The sequence below is a fragment of the Rhinopithecus roxellana genome, chromosome 5 (genome assembly GCF_007565055.1).
Source record: "Rhinopithecus roxellana isolate Shanxi Qingling chromosome 5, ASM756505v1, whole genome shotgun sequence".
Taxonomy (NCBI): Eukaryota; Metazoa; Chordata; class Mammalia; order Primates; family Cercopithecidae; genus Rhinopithecus; species Rhinopithecus roxellana.
In genome coordinates this window covers 60,905,787-60,925,232 of record NC_044553.1, presented here as the reverse complement: position 1 = coordinate 60,925,232, position 19,446 = coordinate 60,905,787, and the positions used below count along the sequence as shown (strand labels likewise).

The following is a 19,446-nucleotide window of genomic DNA, read 5'->3' as shown; positions in this document are numbered from 1 at the left end:
TGGAATATGACAGAACATTAGTACACCTAGGATTCTCTCATACTCACTTTTCTGCTGTTGCTTGATGCTGAGCGAGAACGTGAACGTGACCTTGATCTGGACTCTGATGTTGATCTGGAGCCTATCTTGGGTCTACCACGAGGGTTGGCATGAGTACGTGCCTGGGCTACATCTCTCTGCGTGGATCTGAGTGGCGAATGAGACCGAGAACCTGAACTGTCAGGAGAGCGAGATCTTGATCTAGAACTGGAGGAGGAAGATGATGAGGACCGGCTAGAGGATGAATCAGCTGGCTGTTTCAATCTGTGGCTTGGGAGAAGGGTATGAGAAGCTCTTCTGCCTTCCTTCTGTTCCAAAGATGGCTGTTTCAGACATTCTTCAGTGATTCCTTTGGCCAGTGCTAACTCCTCAATTTCTAGAGGGAGTGGCTGAGCAGATTTGTCTGACTCAGGTTCAAGATCCTTCTGGGCTGAGTAGTCAGCCAGTGTGCTTTTCTGAACCAGAGGCAGGACACTTTCCTCTGGCACTTTCTCTGCTGGAGATTCTGCTTTGGTGTCTGCAGGACTTGACAAAGGAGACAGGCCTCCTACCAACTGGACAGTATGCTGAGATACTAATAGCTCCCTGGTCTCAGCATCTGTATTAGGAGGAGATAACTGAATGAGGACAGGGGGGGCTGGGCCTTCCATGGGCTCTATTTCTTCTTCGCTACGGAGTTGTATATGAGGTGGTGGAGAAGATGCTTCCTTGGTAAGTAAAGGTGGAGGAGTCTCCTCCTCGCTGGCAGTTTGCTCTGGTTGCACTACAAGTGGGGCCTTCTTTAGATCTTCAGTCAGTCGAGGAGGGGAAGGAGACTTCGATTTTTCCTTTAAGCCTTGTGCAGATTTTATTTCTCTTCCTTCCTCCTCAAGGGGAGATGTTGTTTTCATTTCCTTCTCCTGCTGCTGTCTGGCCAGATGACTTTTTCTAGCCTCTTCCTGGGATCTTGTAACTCTCCCTCCTCTCTCTAACACCTCCTGTTCCTGGGATCTTGTTTTGGGTCTCTCATCCATCATCTCCTCTGGTTTTACTCTAGGCATCTCTTCCCCTTCTTCCTTAAACTCTTTCAGGATTGGTGCCTCCCTAGATTTTTGTCCCTCATCATCATCTTCCTCTTCTTCATCTTCCTCCTCCTCCTCCTCCTCCTCCTCCTCTTCCTCCTCTGTTTTCAAATTTCGTTCTGCTCTGACCCTTAGATTTCTGGAAGGTGTTTCTTGATCCTCTTCCTCCTCACCAGGCTGGCTGCCCTCAGAGAGTTTAGCTGCTCTTGCCTGAAATAACAGATATACAATGGCTCCAAATGTATTTGCTCACAATCAACAGAGGAGAGAAAGTGTCTAATGAGATACCCCTAGGAAGGAGAAATTCAATGATACATACTTTCAGCAACAGAAACAGGAGTGACAGGAGACAATCATGACCAACTGTGGCACTTAGGGGCATCAAAATAGAGTGACCAAAAGAAGTACAATAATGAAGCTACGTCTATGTAGTTTAAATTTTAGCTTCAAACACCCTTTTTTTTTCCAGTAAAATATTGGCAGAGCATCTAGAAAGTAGAAGGGTGGATAGGGGGCTGAGGAGAACTAACCTACTATCAATTAATATGATTATCTTTTTATCATTTTAGTATATTTCTTTTTATTCTTTCCTCTAATCACTTCCTTTGTACAGTCATAATTACACTACACATAACACTTTTGTATTCTGCCCACTTAGTATTATATTATATAACTTTAAGGCTTTAATTGAATGGTTAATTATGTCATATCTTGTCTAACAATGTGCTTTAAGAATACAGAGCAGCCTGCTAACTTTCCAATTTAAACTTTGTAAAAATATTCACTTAGAAATCTGAAAGGTAGAGCAGATCTAAATAAAAAAACAAAATGAACAACAAAAAGATGACAAAGAGAAGGAAGATGACTACAAAGAAATCTAGAGGCCAGAGCAGTGGCTCACACTTGTAATCCCAACCCTTTGGGAGGCTGAGGTGGAAGGATTGCTGAAGTCTAGGAGGTCGAGGCTGTAGTGAGCTGTGATTGCACCACTGCACTCAGGCCTAGGCGACAGAGTCAGACTCTGTCCCAAAAAAGAAAAATAAAACCCCTAAATGTAGAGACATACGAACTCGAAACAAGTTTGAGGAGGAAAAGAAGACATCCAAAGCATTACTAAAGAGGTGATGCTTTAGGAGGTATCTGAGTTACCTGTCTGACCCTAGATGATCGTCTTTCTCCTTTCCTCGGTTTCTCCTCATCAGAGTCACCTTTCTCTTCAGAAACTGAGGAGCTTTTTCCTATTGAATGAAAAAGAATCAAGTCAGATTCATGAAGTGAAGACTCATTCACGGCTTTTTAAAAATCAGACTTTCTAATATCCAACCAATTACAGCATATGAACCTATCAAGACTTATCTGTATCAATTTCTTTGACTTCTATGCTAAAGAAAAGACTACATAAAGCCCTAAGGTCAGGGTCTTATTGGTAATTCTTGGTGTGCATGTCTAGTATATTTTCAACACCTCAAAGCCAATTCACATATTATAAATAACTCAAACAAATGTAAAATAATTTCCAGGGGCTTCAAATTGTCTAGCAGGGATGTACAAATACAAAGTGTACTTATATAACTATTCTACAAAGTGTTCTTACTCTGAATAAAGTTCAAGACTTCATTATGTTCTGTATCCATTTTTCTGGATTGCCTATTACTACCACTTCCTAATTTCAACCAAAATATTATGATTAAATACATGAATTTGCACAATAACAAACTCAAGAAATAAATACTTAGAGGAATGTTTTTCAGCAACCTGAAGTTCCCAGAAATTACTTCAAGCCAACTGGATGGGGTTTCAGAACTGGGTCCTCTCTATTAGGTTTTATGTATTAGAGCTCAAGGTAAGATTTTTTTTTTTTTTTTTTTGAGATGGAGTCTCACTCTGTTGCCCAGGCTGGATGCAGTGGTGCAATCTCGCCTCACTGCAACCTCTGCCTCCTGGCTTCAAACCATTCTCACGTCTCAGCCTCCTGAGCAGCTGGGATTATAGGCACCCACCACCATGCCTGGCTAATTTTTTTATTTTTAGTAGAGATGGAGTTTTTTTTTTTTTTTTTTTTTTTTTTGAGACAGTCTCTCGCTCTGTTGCCCAGGCTGGAGTGCAGTGGCCGATCTCAGCTGACCACAAGCTCTGCCTCCCGGGTTCACACCATTCTCCTGCCTCAGCCTCCCAAGCAGCTGGGACTACAGGTGCCTGCCAACACGACTGGCTAATTTTTTGTGTTTTTAGGAGAGACGGGGTTTCACCATGTTAGCCAGGATGGTCTCGATCTCCTGACCTCGTGACCTGCCTGCCTTGGCCTCCTAAAGTGCTGTGATTATAGGAGTGAGCCACCGTGCCCCGCCAAGATGGGGTTTCACCCTGTTAGACAGGCTGGTCTCAAACTCCTAACCTCAAGTGATCTGCCCGCCTTGGCCTCCCAAAGCGCTGGAATTACAGGCATGAGCTCACATGTTTTTCTTTTTTTGAGACAGAGTTTTGCTCTTGTTGCCCAGGATGGAGTGCAAAGGCATGATCTCGGCTCACTGCAACCTCTGCCTCCCGGGTTCAAGCGATTCTCCTGCTTCAGCCTACTGGGCAACTGGGACTGCAAGCGCATGCCACAACACCTGGCTGATTTTGGTAATTTTTGCAAAGACGGAGTTTCATCATGTTGCCTAGGCTGGTCACGAACTCCTGGGATCAAGCAATTCACCTGCCTTGGCCTCCCAAAGTTCTGGAATTACAGGTGTGAGCCACTGCACCCGGACTAGGTGAGTTTTTTTTTTTTTTTAAAGGGAAAAAAGTTCTATTAAAAGAAAGCTTGGAAACCACCAATCTAGGTTATCCTGAACAATTAATCTATGTAACACTGAAAGAAAGTTTCGCTCAGATTCCATGAAGGAAGGTAACTGGGTAAATTAAGTAATTTGAGTCTCAATATCTTTCTTTTTAGACAGTGTTTTGCTTTATCACCCAGGTTGGAGTGCAGTGGCATGATCATGGCTCACGGCAGCCTCAGCCTCCAGCGCTCAAGTAATCCTCCCACCCTGGTCCTCCCAAAGTGCTGAGATTAAGGTATAAACCACTGTGTCCGAGTCTCAAATGTCGTGATTGAGAAAAAGGAGGGGCTTCACTAGATGATTTCTAAATTTCCTACCAGAATTAAGATCAACTAGGCCCGGGGACGGTGGCTCACGCCGGTAATCCCAGCACTTGGGATCACGAAGTCAGGAGATTGAGACCATCTTAACACGGTGAAACTCCGTCTCTACTAAAAATACAAAAAATTAGCCGGGCGTGGTGGCGGGCGCCTGTAGTCCAGCCACTCGGGAGGCTGAGGCAGGAGAATGGTGTGAACCCGGGAGGCGGAGCTTGCAGTGAGCCGAGATCACGTCACTGCACTCCAGCCTGGGCAACAGAGCAAGACTCCATCTCAAAGAAAAAAAAAAAAAGATCAACTATGTAGAGTAGCAATACCAATAACAATGAGAACCAGTTTAGAAAATATCAAGAAGATAATTATATTCCAGATATTTAATCAGCTAGATTGGACTCAATTTTAATACAGTACAAAAGGTTTAAATGATCCACAAAACTATGTTCTATAGTAATAGTGCAAATAAAAGCAGGTGGTATGCAGCTCTAACCCCAGATCTTCTCTCTCTCTCTTTTTTTTTTTTTTTTAAGACGGAGTCTTGCTTGTTGCCCAGGCTGGAGTACAATGGCACGATTTCAGTTCACTGCAACCTCCGCCTCCTGGGTTCAAGCGATTCTCCTGCCTCAGCTTCCTGAGTAACTGGGATTACAGGCGCCCACCACCATGCCCAGCTAATTTTTGTATTTTTAGTAGAGACGGGTTTTTGCCATATTGGCCAGGCTGGTCTCGAACTCCTGACCTTGTGATCTGCCCGCCTCTGCCTCCCAAAGTGCTGGGATTACAGCTGTAAGCCACCGTGCCCGGCTTTCTCTCTTATTTCTATATCCTTTCAATCTAAAATGAACTAGGTGAATGCTTCTGTAATAAGAAGTAAAAAATCAAAATGAGGCTGGTCGTGGTGGCTCACGCCTGCACTCCTAGCATTTTGAGAGGCCGAGGTGGGTGGATCACGAGGTCAGGAGTACGACTAGCCTGGCTATTATGGTAAAACCCCGTCTGTACTAAAAATACAAAAAAAAATTAGCTGGGTGTGGTGGCGCACGCCTGTAGTCCCAGCTACTCAAGGGGTTGAGGCAGAAGAATCGCTCGAACCTGGGAGGCAAAGTTGCAGTGAGCTGAGATGGTGCTACTGCACTCCAGCCTGGGCGACAGAGCGAGACTCTATCTCAAAAAACAAAAAAAAAAAACACCAAAAAAAAAACCCAAAATGAAACTAATGAAATCAATTAGAAGACTACACATATTTTGTAAAACTTTACTTCATGATCATTTGATTAAAAGGACCTCTGAGTATATACCATTTCATATCTGGGTAAGTGAACAAAGATTTGTGTTATGGTTGTTCATACAGGATATATGATTAGGATACACAGTAACAGGCCAGACTCTTTAGCAAACATTTGAAGTTATCTGTAAGACAGTAGTGCAGTGAAATGAAATAATCATTTCATAATTCGGTGATCTGAAATAGGCTAAATTATAAAATGAGTAAAACCAAAATAAAAAGTTTTCATAAATGTTAGGCAAAGTTCCTTCGCAAGTATCAACGAAAGAAGCTAATTTATCTCACACACACCAAAAAAAAAAGGGCATGTACAAGGTTGGTCAGAGATAAATGTGTTAAAAGTCAAGGCTGGGTGCAGTGGCTCACACCTGTAATCCCAGCACTTTGGGAGGCCGAGACGGGCGGATCACGAGGTCAGGAGATCGAGACCATCCTGGCTAACACGGTGAAACCCCGTCTCTACTAAAAATACAAAAACTAGCCGGGCGAGGTGGCGGGCGCCTGTAGTCCCAGCTACTCGGGAGGCTGAGGCAGGAGAATGGCGTGAACCCGGGAGGCGGAGCTTGCAGTGAGCTGAGATCTGGCCACTGCACTCCAGTCCGGGCGACAGAGCGAGACTCCGCCTCAAAAAAAAAAAAAAAAAAAAAAAAAAAAAAAAAAACTGCAGTGATAGGATTTCTGGATGATTACTCCTCTGGAAGAACTCTTAGTAAGTCATCAAAGATATCGGAGAAATGAGCAGGGCTGTTCAGAAAGGTTTGGTCACCACTGTTTTGCAATAAAAGTGAAAACTGGAGGGGCCTTAGAAATGAAACAAGAAATTAGTCAGCAATGCAAAATATAAAGCGATGAGGAATCTCTTTCTAATTCCTTGGAAAGAGCTGATGTGATGCAGACAAACAAGAACATGGCCACACTGAATGTCTTAGGCCAGATTTAGTAACACATGTAGACAGTGAGTGCTTTAGCTAAGGGTGGAGCCAATACTGATAACAGGCTAATAAATGTATTTCAGGATTCGAAAAACAAGTCAGGGTAAACATTAAATTTCCAAGAGTCCAAAGCCAGAAGTCTTCACAGAAAGGAAAAGGCAGTTGCTAGACAATGCAGGATATATTAAAGTGCAGAATGTTTAAGGGTCATAGAGGAAATAGTTCTTCATCCTAGAAAACAAAATACTGGGCAGGATTTGTGGGACCAAAGTAAGGTAGCCAGAGATCCAAGAAAAGCCTGTGGCTAAAAGGTAACCTTAGGTGTGAATAAGAAGCAGGAATGAAGAGAATACAGACCTGGAAACAATACCAAACCTAAATCTGACTCATGTTAGACCTGTAAGTAAGTTACCTAGCGTTTCTCCACAATTTCAGCATCCAGGTTTTAACATGGAGAAAAAGGAATGAGGGGCATACTCTATAAGCCAAAGCATAGTCTATAAGCCAAAGGCTAGCTAAAGTCACCTTTGTTAAAGAATCAATATTCTGAATATCCATTTTAAAATGTATTTTCTTAGTTTGAGCTCTTTTTGAAAAAATTAAGGACAGTAAGAATTTTTATACACACAGTCATGATATGGAAGGAAATTCAGATAATTTCTGACTATGGTAGGTGGATAATGAGTCCCAACACCTTAGAAAAATCTGAAGAAAGTGATGGAGACATAAGAAGGAAAGTCAGACAGGATTTTATAAACCAATTATTTCTTTGAGACAGGGTTTCACTCTGTTGCCTGCCACCTTGATCTCTAGGGCCCAAGCAATCTTCCCACTTCATCCTCCCGAGCAGCTGGGACCACAGGCATGTGCCATCACAGGCAGCTAATGTTTTCTATTTTTTTGTACAGATAGGACTTGCTACGTTGCTCAGGCCAGTCTCCTGGGAGATCCTCCCACCTCAGCCTCCCAAAGTGCTAGGATTACAGATGTGAGACACCACACCATACCTGGGCAAACCAATTCTTCCTTCCTATTGGGGATTTTGCCAATAGCACATAAATAGGAGGATGCTGGAATACAAACCAAAGATCTTGATAAATTGTAACACTGAAAAACTCTTCCTTCAGTTAGTCATTCATAAAATGAATTGGTCAACAGATCCACTCAGGGACTATTTTAAAAAATCTAGTCCCAGGACTCCCATTCCTTGAGATTCTTTGGGTAGGGGCCAGGAATCCATATTCTTAAACATAATAATATTAAAACAAACAAAAAATCCCCCTCAGGTTCCAAAAGTGTTTTGAAAAAGGTTAGTAGGAAACTTAATCAAAATTTGTTATTCAAGAAAGAACCCCAAAACATCCAAAGCTAACAAATAAGCTGCCACTGCAATGGCATACTGGCATATGGCAGACTGAGATACTACACCTGGAAGAATCTGATTTCTGGGCAAACACTAGGGTTAATGCTGATCCAACTAAGCACTGATAGAACTCCAAACGGCCACTCCATTCAGGACCTTAACTGAATGTTGTACAACATCGATAATGGGATTCTTATTTAAGCCAAGATCAGAGGTAGGAAAGTTTACGGCATAAAGGACACTGAAGAGCATGTAAGGAAATGATGAGCAGTACTCTACAATTTACTACATTTATGCTTTTCAGTTTATTTTTCACTTTTTTTTTTTTTTTAACCTCTGGGTTATTTTTTTTTCATCCATCCATTATTAGCCATGGGCAGGGTCTGATGACATAAAGCACTGAAAAGATTGGCTACCCTTACTCTAAATCTTTGCTTTTGAAATCTATTTCAGAAATCATTTCTCATTTTCATTTCAAATTATATTAAGAACTGAGAGCCTCTTTTTTTTTTTCTTTAAAAGAGAGCGCCTTATCAAATCATGGTCCTATAAAGAATTTTCAATGGTTCCCCCATTACCTATAGAACTGAAAAAAAAAAACCCTCATAGCCTTATTGGCCTGGCATTTAAAGCCCTCTGTATATCACCCTAATCTACCTTGTAATAGTCTACCTTGAGAATACTCTACTTTGGCTAGTCTACTACCTCTTCTTTAAAAATACCATATTCATTCCTCTGTCTCTGCCTTTGTTCCTTCCTAAAAATATCTTTTTGTATCCTCTCTGCCAAACCATTTCTAAGGCTCAGCTCAAATCCTATACCTCTTTATGAGGCTTTCTCTAATCACTGTAGTCCTCAGAGCTCTTCCACTCTTTTGGGTCCCTATGTCTCTATCACTGTCACATACTATCTTCTATTGTTCGATTTATGTGCAATTGTTCTCTCTTCCTAACAGACTTTACGCTGTGCTAACTCCCAACATACTCTCACATGGAGATATGTACGCAGTAGGAATTCAATAATTTTTTTTTTTTAGTTTTATGTGAGAAGAAATACTGACAATTTTGTAAGAGCTTTCTATTTCCTCCTGGCTTTAAAACTGGGGGGGAAAGGGCGCAGAGAGTAAAGTGGATCAGCTGAGGGTCTACTACTCTCACATTTAAGGAGAAAAGAGGTCCCTAAGGAATTTAATAATTCCGAAGTATTTTCTTACTTAAAGATGTCTAAAAATGTCTTTCTGGGTCTAAGACTCGGATCAAGAAAAACAGGGACTAAGTAAAACATGACTTTAAAACTAGGCTCAAAGGCCCTCTATTTTCTCTAACCTTTTGGATAATTTCTTTCCCACCATTAAATATCTCCTAAAAAATCTATTTCCATGAAGATTCTATCGCTGCTTAGCCTTTTGACTAAAACCAAGTGTAGTCCACGAAGGAATTCTATATTAATCAGAAGAGCTGGAAACTTCCATACATCCTAAAAATACTGATTATTGTGGATTCCGCACCCCCTCAACATTACGAATTATTCAAAATACTTGTTAAGTTACACATTGGTTTAATAAATCTACTAACAATTCACATGTCTTACATACATATTAAGTATCCCTTTCCCAAAATGTTTGGGATAACAAGTGTTTTAGATTTTGGATTTTTGAATATCTGCATTATGCTTTCTGATTCAGCATCCCTAATCTGAAAACTCAAAATCTGAAATGCTCTGATGAGCATTTCCTTTGAGTGTCCTGTGAATGCTCAAAAAGTTTTGGGTCTTTGGATTAGGCATGCTCAACCTGTACATGTTCTCCTGAAAGTATACTGACTTAGACAGGGAGTACTCAAAAGACAAAGGCTATATTTATAGACTTCTGCTTGAGATATCATGCAAAATTGGGTGCTTATTGTTATATATATTTTTTGAGACAAAGTCTTGCTCTATTGTCCAGGCTGGAGTGCAATGGTGCAATCTCGGTTCACTGCAACCTCCGCCTCCCAGGTTCAAGCTATTCTCCTGCCTTAGCCTCCCGAGTCACTGGGATTACAGGTGCCTGCCACCACACCCGGCTAATTTTTGTATTTAAGAGATGGGGTTTTGCCATGTTGACCAGGCTGGTCTGGAACTCCTGACCTCAGGTGATCCGCCTACCTCGGCCTCCCAAAGTGCTGGGATTACAGGCGTGAGCCACCTCGCCCAGCCTGGGTGCTTAATATTTTTTATAATGTGAAGAAATTAATTAATCTTGCCTGAACCAATCCCATATACTAGGTTAGAGCTCCCTATCATAATATGCTCACATAATACTCTGGGTTGCCTTGCACAGCAGCCAATACAACTGTAACTAATGTCCATCTCCTCACTAGACTAAGTTTCTTGGGGCTGAGACTTCTTTCTTTACTATATTCCTAGTGCCTAGCATGTGCCTGGTATACAAGTATACAATAAAAATCTGTTGATTAGACCACAGCAGATGCCCAATTCGGGGAGATGACTGAATGTGTTAACATGTAATATACACAATTGGCGAGGAGATGAAAAAGAGTTGACTGTTGCCAAATTCAGAGGTAGAAGAGTTGAAGAGGTACAGATGAGAAGAAAAATCACACTGCTTCGTAAAACACTGAGAAGGTAACACAATATATAGGTGAAAGCAGACTTCAAAAAGGATGTATACTTTCCATGAGAAACAGATGTCAAATATCAATGTCACAGAATTTCCCTGGGACTTTCATGGAGGCTTAGCATGAAAGGAGGTGTAACTACCTCCCCCCACCAACTACGCAGGATTGACAAAACAGCGCAGTGGGGAGGGAGATACGTACTGGGCGAATGTCTGCTGAGCTCCAGCTCTGGTCTCTCCAGGCTGCTCTGAAAGTCAGGAGGCAGCAGGGAAGCCACTCCCTCAGGATGGATCATCTCGTCCTCCGACTCAGCTGAAGCTTCTGCAAAGTACAGATCGGGTCGGGGCAGGGAGGGAGTGAAGGACTCAGCATGTAGGAATATGTAGAGGAGTGAAGGAGGTCAGCAAAGTCACAGATACAGAGATACATACCAAAAAGAGCACCATATACAAAGAAAAAACTCCCTGGGATTCAGCACTACTTCATCTAAATAGTAGCTTAATTTACTTATAACTCTTCCTGTTGGCAGGAATCCTCTTCTAACAAGACAGTCAAATTAAGTGTCCTCTTCCCTGACAAAAGTAAATAGTAAATCACTTGGCTTCACGGGCTATGAAAGCAAGTAAGTAGCAGTCTCAGCCTCACTTATTTCTGAAATTGCCTAGTTAGACAGGCCTATCTACTCGGTGACAGGGATAAGAATGACGAACTCCTTGTTAAAAGTGACAATCTGGGCTTACCTTCAAGTTCTGCAGCTTCTCGAGCTTCACGTTCCAGACGCTGCCTAAGTAGCTCCTGCTGCTTTTCCAGATACTGTTTTATGAAACTGTTCTGGCTCATTTCCTCACCAATCTGTGTAGAGGAAATGAAAAAAGAGGGTCTAGGAAAACAAACCAGGAAAATGCAAAGAAGAAAATTCCATGGAGCAAAGTTGGACCCAAGAAAGATAACTAAAATGTTGGAAGGCTCTTTTCTAAGTTGGTTCTATATTGCAGAACAGAATAGCCTTGAGTCACAAAAAAAAAGGCAAAAAGAAGAGCTGCATATAATTTTTTGTTTTAAATACTCAGTTTCCAAAGAATGATATTGGTACACAAATTACTTTTTTTAATTTTTATTTTCTGAGACTGTTGCCCAGGCTGGAGTGCAGTGGTGTGATCTCAGCACACTGCAACCTCTGCCTCCTGGCTTCAAATGATTCTCCTGCCTCAGCCTCCTGAGTAGCTGGGATTACAGGTGTGAGCCACCACACTCGGACAATTTTTTATTTTTAGTAGAGACGGAGTTTCACTATGTTGGTCAGACTGGTCTCAAACTCCTGACCTCAAGTGATCCACCCGCCTCAGCCTTCCAAAGTGCTGGGATTACAGGCATGAGCCACCGTGCCCAGCCACAAATAACCTTAAATTAAAATTCCTGTAATCATACCTTTTAGGCTAAATTCCTAGATTACGTGGAACATTATCTAAAGGGTAATCTAAAATTTCCTTTTGGTAGTATCAAGACTGAAGCATGGTAGCTCACATCTGCAATCCCAGTACTTTGGGAGGCTGAAGTGGGAAGACTGCTTGAGGTCAGGAGTTCAAGACTAGCTTCAGCAACATGGTGAAACCCGTCTCTATCAAAAATACAAAAAGCTGGGCATATTGTGTTGTGAGTTTGCCATCCTGGCTACTCAGGAGGTGGTAGGTGCAGTGAGCCGAGATCGTGCCACTGCACTGGGTTTAAACAACAAGACTCCATCTCAAGAAAAAAAAAAAAAGAAAGCCAGTTCCTCCAAAAGATCAATCGTTACCTAGTCAGGAAACATTTTTTTTTTTCTTCCAGGTGGAGTATCACTCTGTCACCCAGGCTGGAGGACAATGGCGTGATCTCACCTTGCTGCAACCTCTGCCTCCCGGGTTCAAGTCATTCTCCTGCCTCAGCCTCCCGAGTAGCTGGGATTACAGACATGTGCCACCATACCCAGCTCATTTTTGCATTTTTAGTAAAGACAGGGTTTTGCCATGTTGGTCAGGCTAGTCTCAAACTCCTGACCTCAGATGATCCACCCGCCTTGGCCTCCCAAAGTGCTAGCATTACAGGTGTGAGCCACAATGCCGGGCCTCATATTCAGGAAACATTTTATCAAACGTCTCCAAAATTCAAGTACAGTATTTAAAAGTATGAAATCAAGAGACTAAGAAAAGGGATATCCATTGAGCATTTAGACAAAGTTATAACTCCATATTGTATGGGTGAAAGGAAATCCTTGGTAATAGGAGCTTATGCCTTTTCCTATTTTTTTCTGTAATAGATTCCCAAGTTGCTCTTCTGACCTCCAGCTTTCTCTTCACAAGTTCTCCTCCCTAGAACCTTCTTGCTTACCAAGTCCTATTTAGAACTCCCGAAAAAGCAAAAAAACCCTGAATACTTTCTAGTCATTAAGTCATGTTTCCTAAACATAGTAAATGTTTATTTTCAACTAAAGTAGAAATGAGTCTCTTGGCACTCAATGGACATTGCCTAAGGGTGGGTTGCATGTATTACAGAATAGGCATGTTTGCTGCAAAACCCCTGTGTTAATAAAAGCAAAGCTTCAAAGACTAAAATGCAATGGGTAAAAAGAATACAATTAAGCTGATTAACTTATGCAGTTTCTTATGCTTGTTAAAGTACTTAATTGAACCTCTGAAAGCTGGCTAGATTATGATACTTACAGCTTAATGAGGTGATAACAAGGGAGTAGGAGGGCTCTCTTGTTTTCCACAGTATCCTGGGACTTCATCTAGTACTGAGGCTGCACACCACTGCTTTAACAAAGACTTGGATTTTTCCTTTAAGTATATGACTCATTATAAAGAAGGGATTTTCAAAAATTGAAAGAAACTTTAAGAGACTGTGCAGCCCAATAATTTTTGGATTTTAACTGTGGAATAATTCAAAAGAAATCTTACGCAGAAATGCAATAGTCAAAGCGGATAAAAGTAGATCTAATCTAGTTTAAGAGAGGAGTATGAGCCTTGCTTACTTGGGAAAAAGGTATTTCCCCTAGGAAGCTCCCCAAAGCAGCTCCACAAAACCCCAAGAGAGCAGTTACAAATCCATGGGTTTAGTTTGACTTTTTCTCATATTACAGATAAGGAAATGGAGGAAACCAAGGCCTCCAAAGGTTAAGTTTCTTATCCTAAGCAAAGGAGCTACTAGTAATGCTTATGAATAAGTGCATTGAGTTAGTAGTTAACACTAGTAATGGTGGGTGACTTACACAGGATTGAACTCTTGGAAAATCTACATCAACAAGAGTTCTTAATTAGCAACTATTTTCCTACACTGTCACATTGGTGGTCTACTTCATATCCATACTCAAAGACATCAACTACCTTTCCTAAATTCATGGCAGATAAATGACTTCAGATCTCTGTACTACACGTAATTAATGGAAGCCACACCTTTCTGCACATACCATTTCAATTATTATAAACTAATAGCGCCTCTGAGTCTGTTCTTTACTCCAGGCCCTTGTATACAACTGGGTGATTAGAATTCAACTGTCCTGGTTTGAGAACATTTCTGACCAAGGGAACTCAGGAAAACAGTCGTGAGGAATTAAGCATGAAATATACAACACCACGTCCTGCCATGTGTCTGTATATCCAAAGAGCCCACTCCATTGAATAAACCTTTCTCACCTGGGAATTTGGCTGGAATGCAGCATGGGGTGTTGAGTGTTTCTGTAAATTTTCTAGCATTAGAGCCTGGTATAGAGAAGGGTAAAAGTCAGAAATGACGAGGAAAAAAAAAAAGAAAAACTCCCACCTCTACCACAACCTCTTAATTAAATGCAATGACTTAAATATACACAATTAAACTGTATTCCTCTTCCAGAGACCTGAAAACCCTTTACTAACACTGTTCTCATTCATCCTCAGGAGACCCTTAAAGGTAGCCATGGTTACTGTTACTAAAGGTACATATATAAAATGCAGGCACACAGAATCAGTGACCTGGCTATGTCACAATATCAGTAATAGAACCAGTACTAAAATCCCTGTTGTGTTCTGCACTTGTGCCAAGTGCCCCTTCTAAATCTGATCATGCAGGTAAAATTACTTAAAAATACTCAAACCAGTAGCCATGGGGCTCCTGGTTCTTGCCTGACGGAATTACTTGGTCAAAGGGTTACCCAAGACTAGAGTCAATTTGTATAATTTCCAGTACTGTGGCACCTAGATTTACCAAATTTACAAAATCTTCAAAGAGGAGGCTACAGAAGAAAATGACCAGAGACCCTGTGAACTGTGGTCTAACCTAGTCCGTCCATACACACACACACACACACACACAATCAGCTTCTGTATAAGCAACGGTCTGCCAACTCAACCCTGGAGCCAACTCAGACCTAATCTGCACTACCTGCCACGTATCCTATTGAACTCTAATTTAAAACCAAGACATCCTCATCTTCCCTTCTTTAAACCAAACCTATACACTCGAATCGATCTACACCTGCCTCATGACATTCCCACCTTAATCTACTCAAACCGATTCAAAATCCCCAATATATATCAACCTGCCTCGCCTCTCTCACCAATATTCACCAAACTCTTAACCACCCAAATTGCCACTAGATGCCCTACAAATTAGACACCTCTCTCACCAAGTCCCTTCACATAAAGGTCTCTCTTCATCTCACCTCCTCATCTAATCGAGCAGACATTTTACCCTACCCCAATCCTATTCCTGTGGATACCGATACCAACCCCATTCACCCCTCCGCGCAACTATACCCCTAACTCCGACCCAGCCCAACTCGCCCCCCTCAGGCCAGCAACGCCGTAGGTTGTAGTGGGATTTAACTCCTTCTGCAGCGCATGCGCCGAAACCACAGATACAAACAAGGAGGGGGTGGGGGAAGGAGGAAGGAGCTTAAGACACTCCTGGAGAGTAGTGCACACCCTCCCATTTGGGCTCGCGCTGCTGCCGTTAAGGCGGGAACCGGCGCGATCGCCATTCCAGCGCGAACCTCACCAACCACCGTGCGCGCGGATCCAGAGGCTCGCGCTGGCGGCCTGAGCGAGCTCGCGCCGAGCCCGGATACTGCGCCTGCGCCGCGGCAGAGGCTCGTCTCTACCGGGTCCGCTCTCCTCCGACACCCCAGCAACGCCGACTCCTCACCCCTTTGAGCCGCTTGACCAGGGCACTCTTCTGCCCGCTCTTGGCTAGGCCTCGCTGCTCCAGTGCGGCCTTCAGGTCGGTCACCCGCAGCGCCTGAAGAGGCTTCCCGTCCAGAGTCACCTCCTCCAGCTCCGCCATCTTGCGTGAGGTACTCGGGTCCGTCCCGACGGCTTCGGGCATCTTCGGTAATTTCCGCCAACGCCCTTCGAACGTACCGAGATGACCCCGCCCACTGCCATAGTCTACCCCTCGATTACCACTCAGCACTCTCCGGCTTCCTCCGGATGTCCTCGGATATTTCCGTCTCCACATCGGCACCAATCAATTCTTTACATCCGCCCTGCAGCTCCGCTATTCTCGCCCTGCTTTCAGGCTCGGTTTTCTTCGTCTTGCCGAAGCTTTGAATCGAATATATTCGGAAGCCCTCGACTCTGGTATACCCATAATCGGAGATGTTCGTTTATCTCCGTACCTGGAGATGAGGCGCTGGGGCGCTTGGGTGTTTGGGGCGGGTCCGAGGCCGGAAGTGCGTGGGCTGCCGGGCTGGCCCAGCTTAGGGTTTTCAGGAAATTTGGAAGCTGCAGCCGTAGTTGGAGTCTAAGGACTCCTGACAATCTTCGGGTGCCCTCCGAGAGAAAAGGGGAGGTAAGCGGGGTGGAAGTACCTCTGTGGGCCGGGTCAGACTCGGTGTTTGCGGACTATCCTAATAGGGCAAGCCTCCTACTCCTGAACGCAAACAGTTTCTGCCCTCTGTCCTCTGAATCCCAGCCACTCCCATCTTAGGCTTTTTTTTTGGTAGGGCCTATGGAGGGGGGCGGAATCGGAATAACAAGCTCCGTGGCCTCCAAATTGGGGAAGAGGCAGGCAGCGCCGTGTCTTCGGACCCAGACTATGAACTGATTTATGACGCTCAACTTGAGTTTGCGTTTGCCTTGGAAGCCGTGTGGCAAGATTCTGGGAAAATTCTCCGTTTCTCCAAAGAAGAGAGTAAGTTCCCTTGGAGGAACTGCTTCCTGTAGGGCAAGGACTGAAAAATACAAGCGCCCTGAACTTTTTTGGTACTTGAACTAATATTGTTTAGGGGCTTCTTTCTTTGTCACTAGCAATCCTCCAACTTGTTGCAGAAGAAACACAAATCGTAAAATAGGTCACAGACAAATAGTTTAGAGATTTAAGAGATATGTTAGAGATTTAAGAGACTGAAAACTCTGAAAACTACTGAAGTCAAATGGGCTGATCTTTCCGTTGCATTCATGATGCAAAATTAATGTCAAGGCGCCGGGCGCGGTGGCTCACGCCTATAAGCACTTGGGGAGGCCGAGGCAGGCGGATCATTTGAGGTCAGGAGTTGGAGACCAATCTGGCCAATATGGTGAAACCCCGTCTCTAGTAAAAATACAAACAAATTAGCCGGGCGTATGCCTATAGTCCCAGCTGCTCGGGAGGCTGAGGCAGGAGAATCGCTTGAACCCGAGAAGCGGAGGTTGAAGTGAGCCGAGATCACGCCATTGCACTCAAGCCTGGGCGACAGAGCAAGACTCGGTCTCAAAAATAAATAAATAAATAAATAAATAGCAAAGCACCAATAGATGCCATACTAAAAAAAAAAAATTTTTTTTTGTCACTCCACTCTGGATCACCACTCCGAACCAGGCTGGAGTGCAGTGGTGCGATCAGGGCTCACTGCAGCCTCAACCTCCCGGGCTCAGGTGATCCTCCTAACTCAGCCTCCTGAGTAGCTAGGACTACAGGTAGGCACCTCTACGCCCAACGAGTTTTTAAATTTTTTGTAGAGATGAGGTTTTGCTGTGTTGCCCAGGCTGGTCTCAAACAACTGGACTCAAGTTATCCTCTTGCTTCGGCCTCCCAAAGTGCTGAGATTACTTTGGAAGTGCAAGAGCCACTGTGTCTGGCCCATACTAAATATTAAGGGCAATTGTTTAAAGACATGGATTGTCATGAAGTAGTTTAACAGTTGTTAGATCTCTAAGCCAACAAACCAACTGGACTCTTTTTTAAGTCTCAAACACCCGGGTTTCTGGTTCTTTTACTGCGTTACCTTATTTTGAGCAAGGCCCTTACTCTGCTCTTTAACTTTTCCTGGTGCTTTACAGGAAATATAAGGAGGTAACGAATGTTATGAAGTTTTTGGCATATTTCAGAGCCTTATATGCACATTGAAGCCTCTTTCATCATAAATAATTTTTTTTCTTTCTTCTCCCACTGTTGATAGCTACAAAACAACATCAGCCTTGACCAGCTGCACGAACTAGATTTTAAAATGTGTGCTTTTTCGTTTTGGAGAAGATGTGATGGACCAACGTTAATCATTGTTTTTTTCTTTACCCAGCCTGGCACATAGAAGTAAGAGGGAGGGTGAACAAGAAATATATTGGTTATTTTTAGGTTCTTTATAAGAAAGATGGAGGGTGACAGTGGGTAGGGAAGAATGGGTTTGAAAAAGGCAGGCAAATAGGAAGCGAAGTTATTTTTGGTGATTTCTCTAAGGTAGTTGGATAACCTAAATAAAAGACTTTATTAATTTTGAGTCTTTGAATTCATAAAAAGCAATTTTCTCTGTAGATGCTAATTGAGTGTGGTAAGATGTCTTGTTGCTTGAAAGTTGTATTTTCGTTGCTCTACCTGGAGAGCGTATAACAGTGCTTTTATGTTTCAGGATGCCACTGGAGTCATCCTCTTCAATGCCGCTATCCTTCCCATCTCTCTTACCCTCAGTACCACACAATACTAACCCTTCCCCTCCTCCGATGTCTTACATCACCTCCCAGGAGATGAAGTGTATTCTTCACTGGTTTGCCAATTGGTCAGGTCCCCAGCGTGAACGTTTCCTAGAGGACCTGGTAGCTAAGGCAGTGCCAGAAAAATTACAGCCACTGCTGGATAGTCTGGAGCAGCTTAGTGTGTCCGGGGCAGACCGACCACCTTCTATCTTTGAGTGCCAGCTACATCTTTGGGATCAGTGGTTTCGAGGCTGGGCTGAGCAGGAGCGCAATGAATTTGTCAGACAGCTGGAGTTCAGTGAGCCAGACTTCGTGGCAAAGTTTTACCAAGCAGTGGCTGCTACAGCTGGTAAGGACTGATAGGCATTCAGACCAAAGAAGATAACCATAGCTGATGGAGCCAAGGCCATGACTCTATACAATGATAATTCAAATGTGTCATCTAAAGCTCTGGAACTGGTATTCGGACCAGCTGACTGAACTCACTGACCAGTATAGGCATGGTTATTTCAACAGTAATAGCATGTCAACTGGACTCCTATTTGTAAATATTATCAATCTAAGCAATCCCGCTTATCAGTCTACTAGTTTGCTTCTTTCTAAGAGATGTCAAATCCTCAATTTGATGGCTTCTTCTGTAGCTATAACCAAAAGGAACCTACACATTATAACTCAGGCCCACTGCTGGCTCATGAAATGTGTAAAGTAGAACCCTCCTTCCCCAGAAATAAGACAGAACAATAAAAGGTGACATTTTTAAAATTTACCTGGATTCCATTGGCTGGTTTTACCACTCCTATCAGATTCTAGTGTAATTGTATGATACCCAAACCATTAGTTTTCCCAGTGATGATTTAATAAAATTATGAAAAATCAGGAGAGGGAGATAATTAGTTGCTTCCTTCTCCACACTGAATCCAAATCACAATGACCTTTTTTTTTTTTTTTTAAGAGATGAGTTGTCACTCAAGTTTGGAGTGCGGTGGCATGATCATCAGTGAGTGTGAGATCGCTGTAACCTCAAATTCTAGGCTCAAGTAATCTCTGCCTCAGTATTTAGTATAATCTCTGCCTAAATACTCAATACTCCTGAGTATTTAGGACTACA

The 19,446-nt window shown here is 42.9% G+C and overlaps 2 protein-coding genes across 11 annotated transcripts in view; one reads left to right on the top strand and one right to left on the bottom strand.

Moving 5' to 3' along the window:
- Positions 1–16,237, bottom strand: part of ACIN1 (apoptotic chromatin condensation inducer 1) — a 36,742-nt gene extending 20,505 nt beyond the window's left edge. For 3 of the 6 annotated variants that reach the window (XM_030931737.1, XM_030931736.1, XM_030931738.1), the window contains exons 1-6: positions 15,598–16,041; positions 14,112–14,177; positions 11,181–11,292; positions 10,642–10,761; positions 2,250–2,338; positions 48–1,310 (exon numbers count right to left, since the gene is read on the bottom strand). In XM_030931737.1, the coding sequence (XP_030787597.1) occupies positions 48–1,310; positions 2,250–2,338; positions 10,642–10,761; positions 11,181–11,292; positions 14,112–14,177; positions 15,598–15,909 (1,962 nt within the window). In that variant the 5' untranslated portion in view covers positions 15,910–16,041. Of the gene's footprint in view, positions 1–47; positions 1,311–2,249; positions 2,339–10,641; positions 10,762–11,180; positions 11,293–14,111; positions 14,178–15,597 lie in introns of all 6 variants that reach the window. The other 3 variants (XM_010378388.2, XM_010378389.2, XM_010378390.2) reach the window with 2 other exon arrangements.
- On the top strand, positions 15,907–19,217 carry C5H14orf119 (chromosome 5 C14orf119 homolog). 5 transcript variants are annotated; one of them, XM_030931739.1, is made up of 3 exons: positions 15,907–16,242; positions 16,397–16,655; positions 18,275–19,214. In XM_030931739.1, the coding sequence occupies exons 2-3, from the start codon at positions 16,501–16,503 to the stop codon at positions 18,696–18,698; spliced, it is 579 nt and encodes a 192-aa protein (XP_030787599.1). In that variant the 5' UTR covers positions 15,907–16,242; positions 16,397–16,500; the 3' UTR covers positions 18,699–19,214. The 5 variants fall into 5 exon arrangements, with proteins under 5 accessions (XP_030787599.1, XP_010376684.1, XP_030787602.1 ...); XM_010378382.2 differs by lacking the exon at positions 16,397–16,655 and having other exon boundaries at positions 15,921–16,242; positions 18,275–19,217; XM_030931742.1 differs by lacking the exon at positions 15,907–16,242 and having other exon boundaries at positions 16,454–16,584; positions 18,275–19,217.
- The last annotated feature ends 229 nt before the right edge of the window (positions 19,218–19,446 follow it).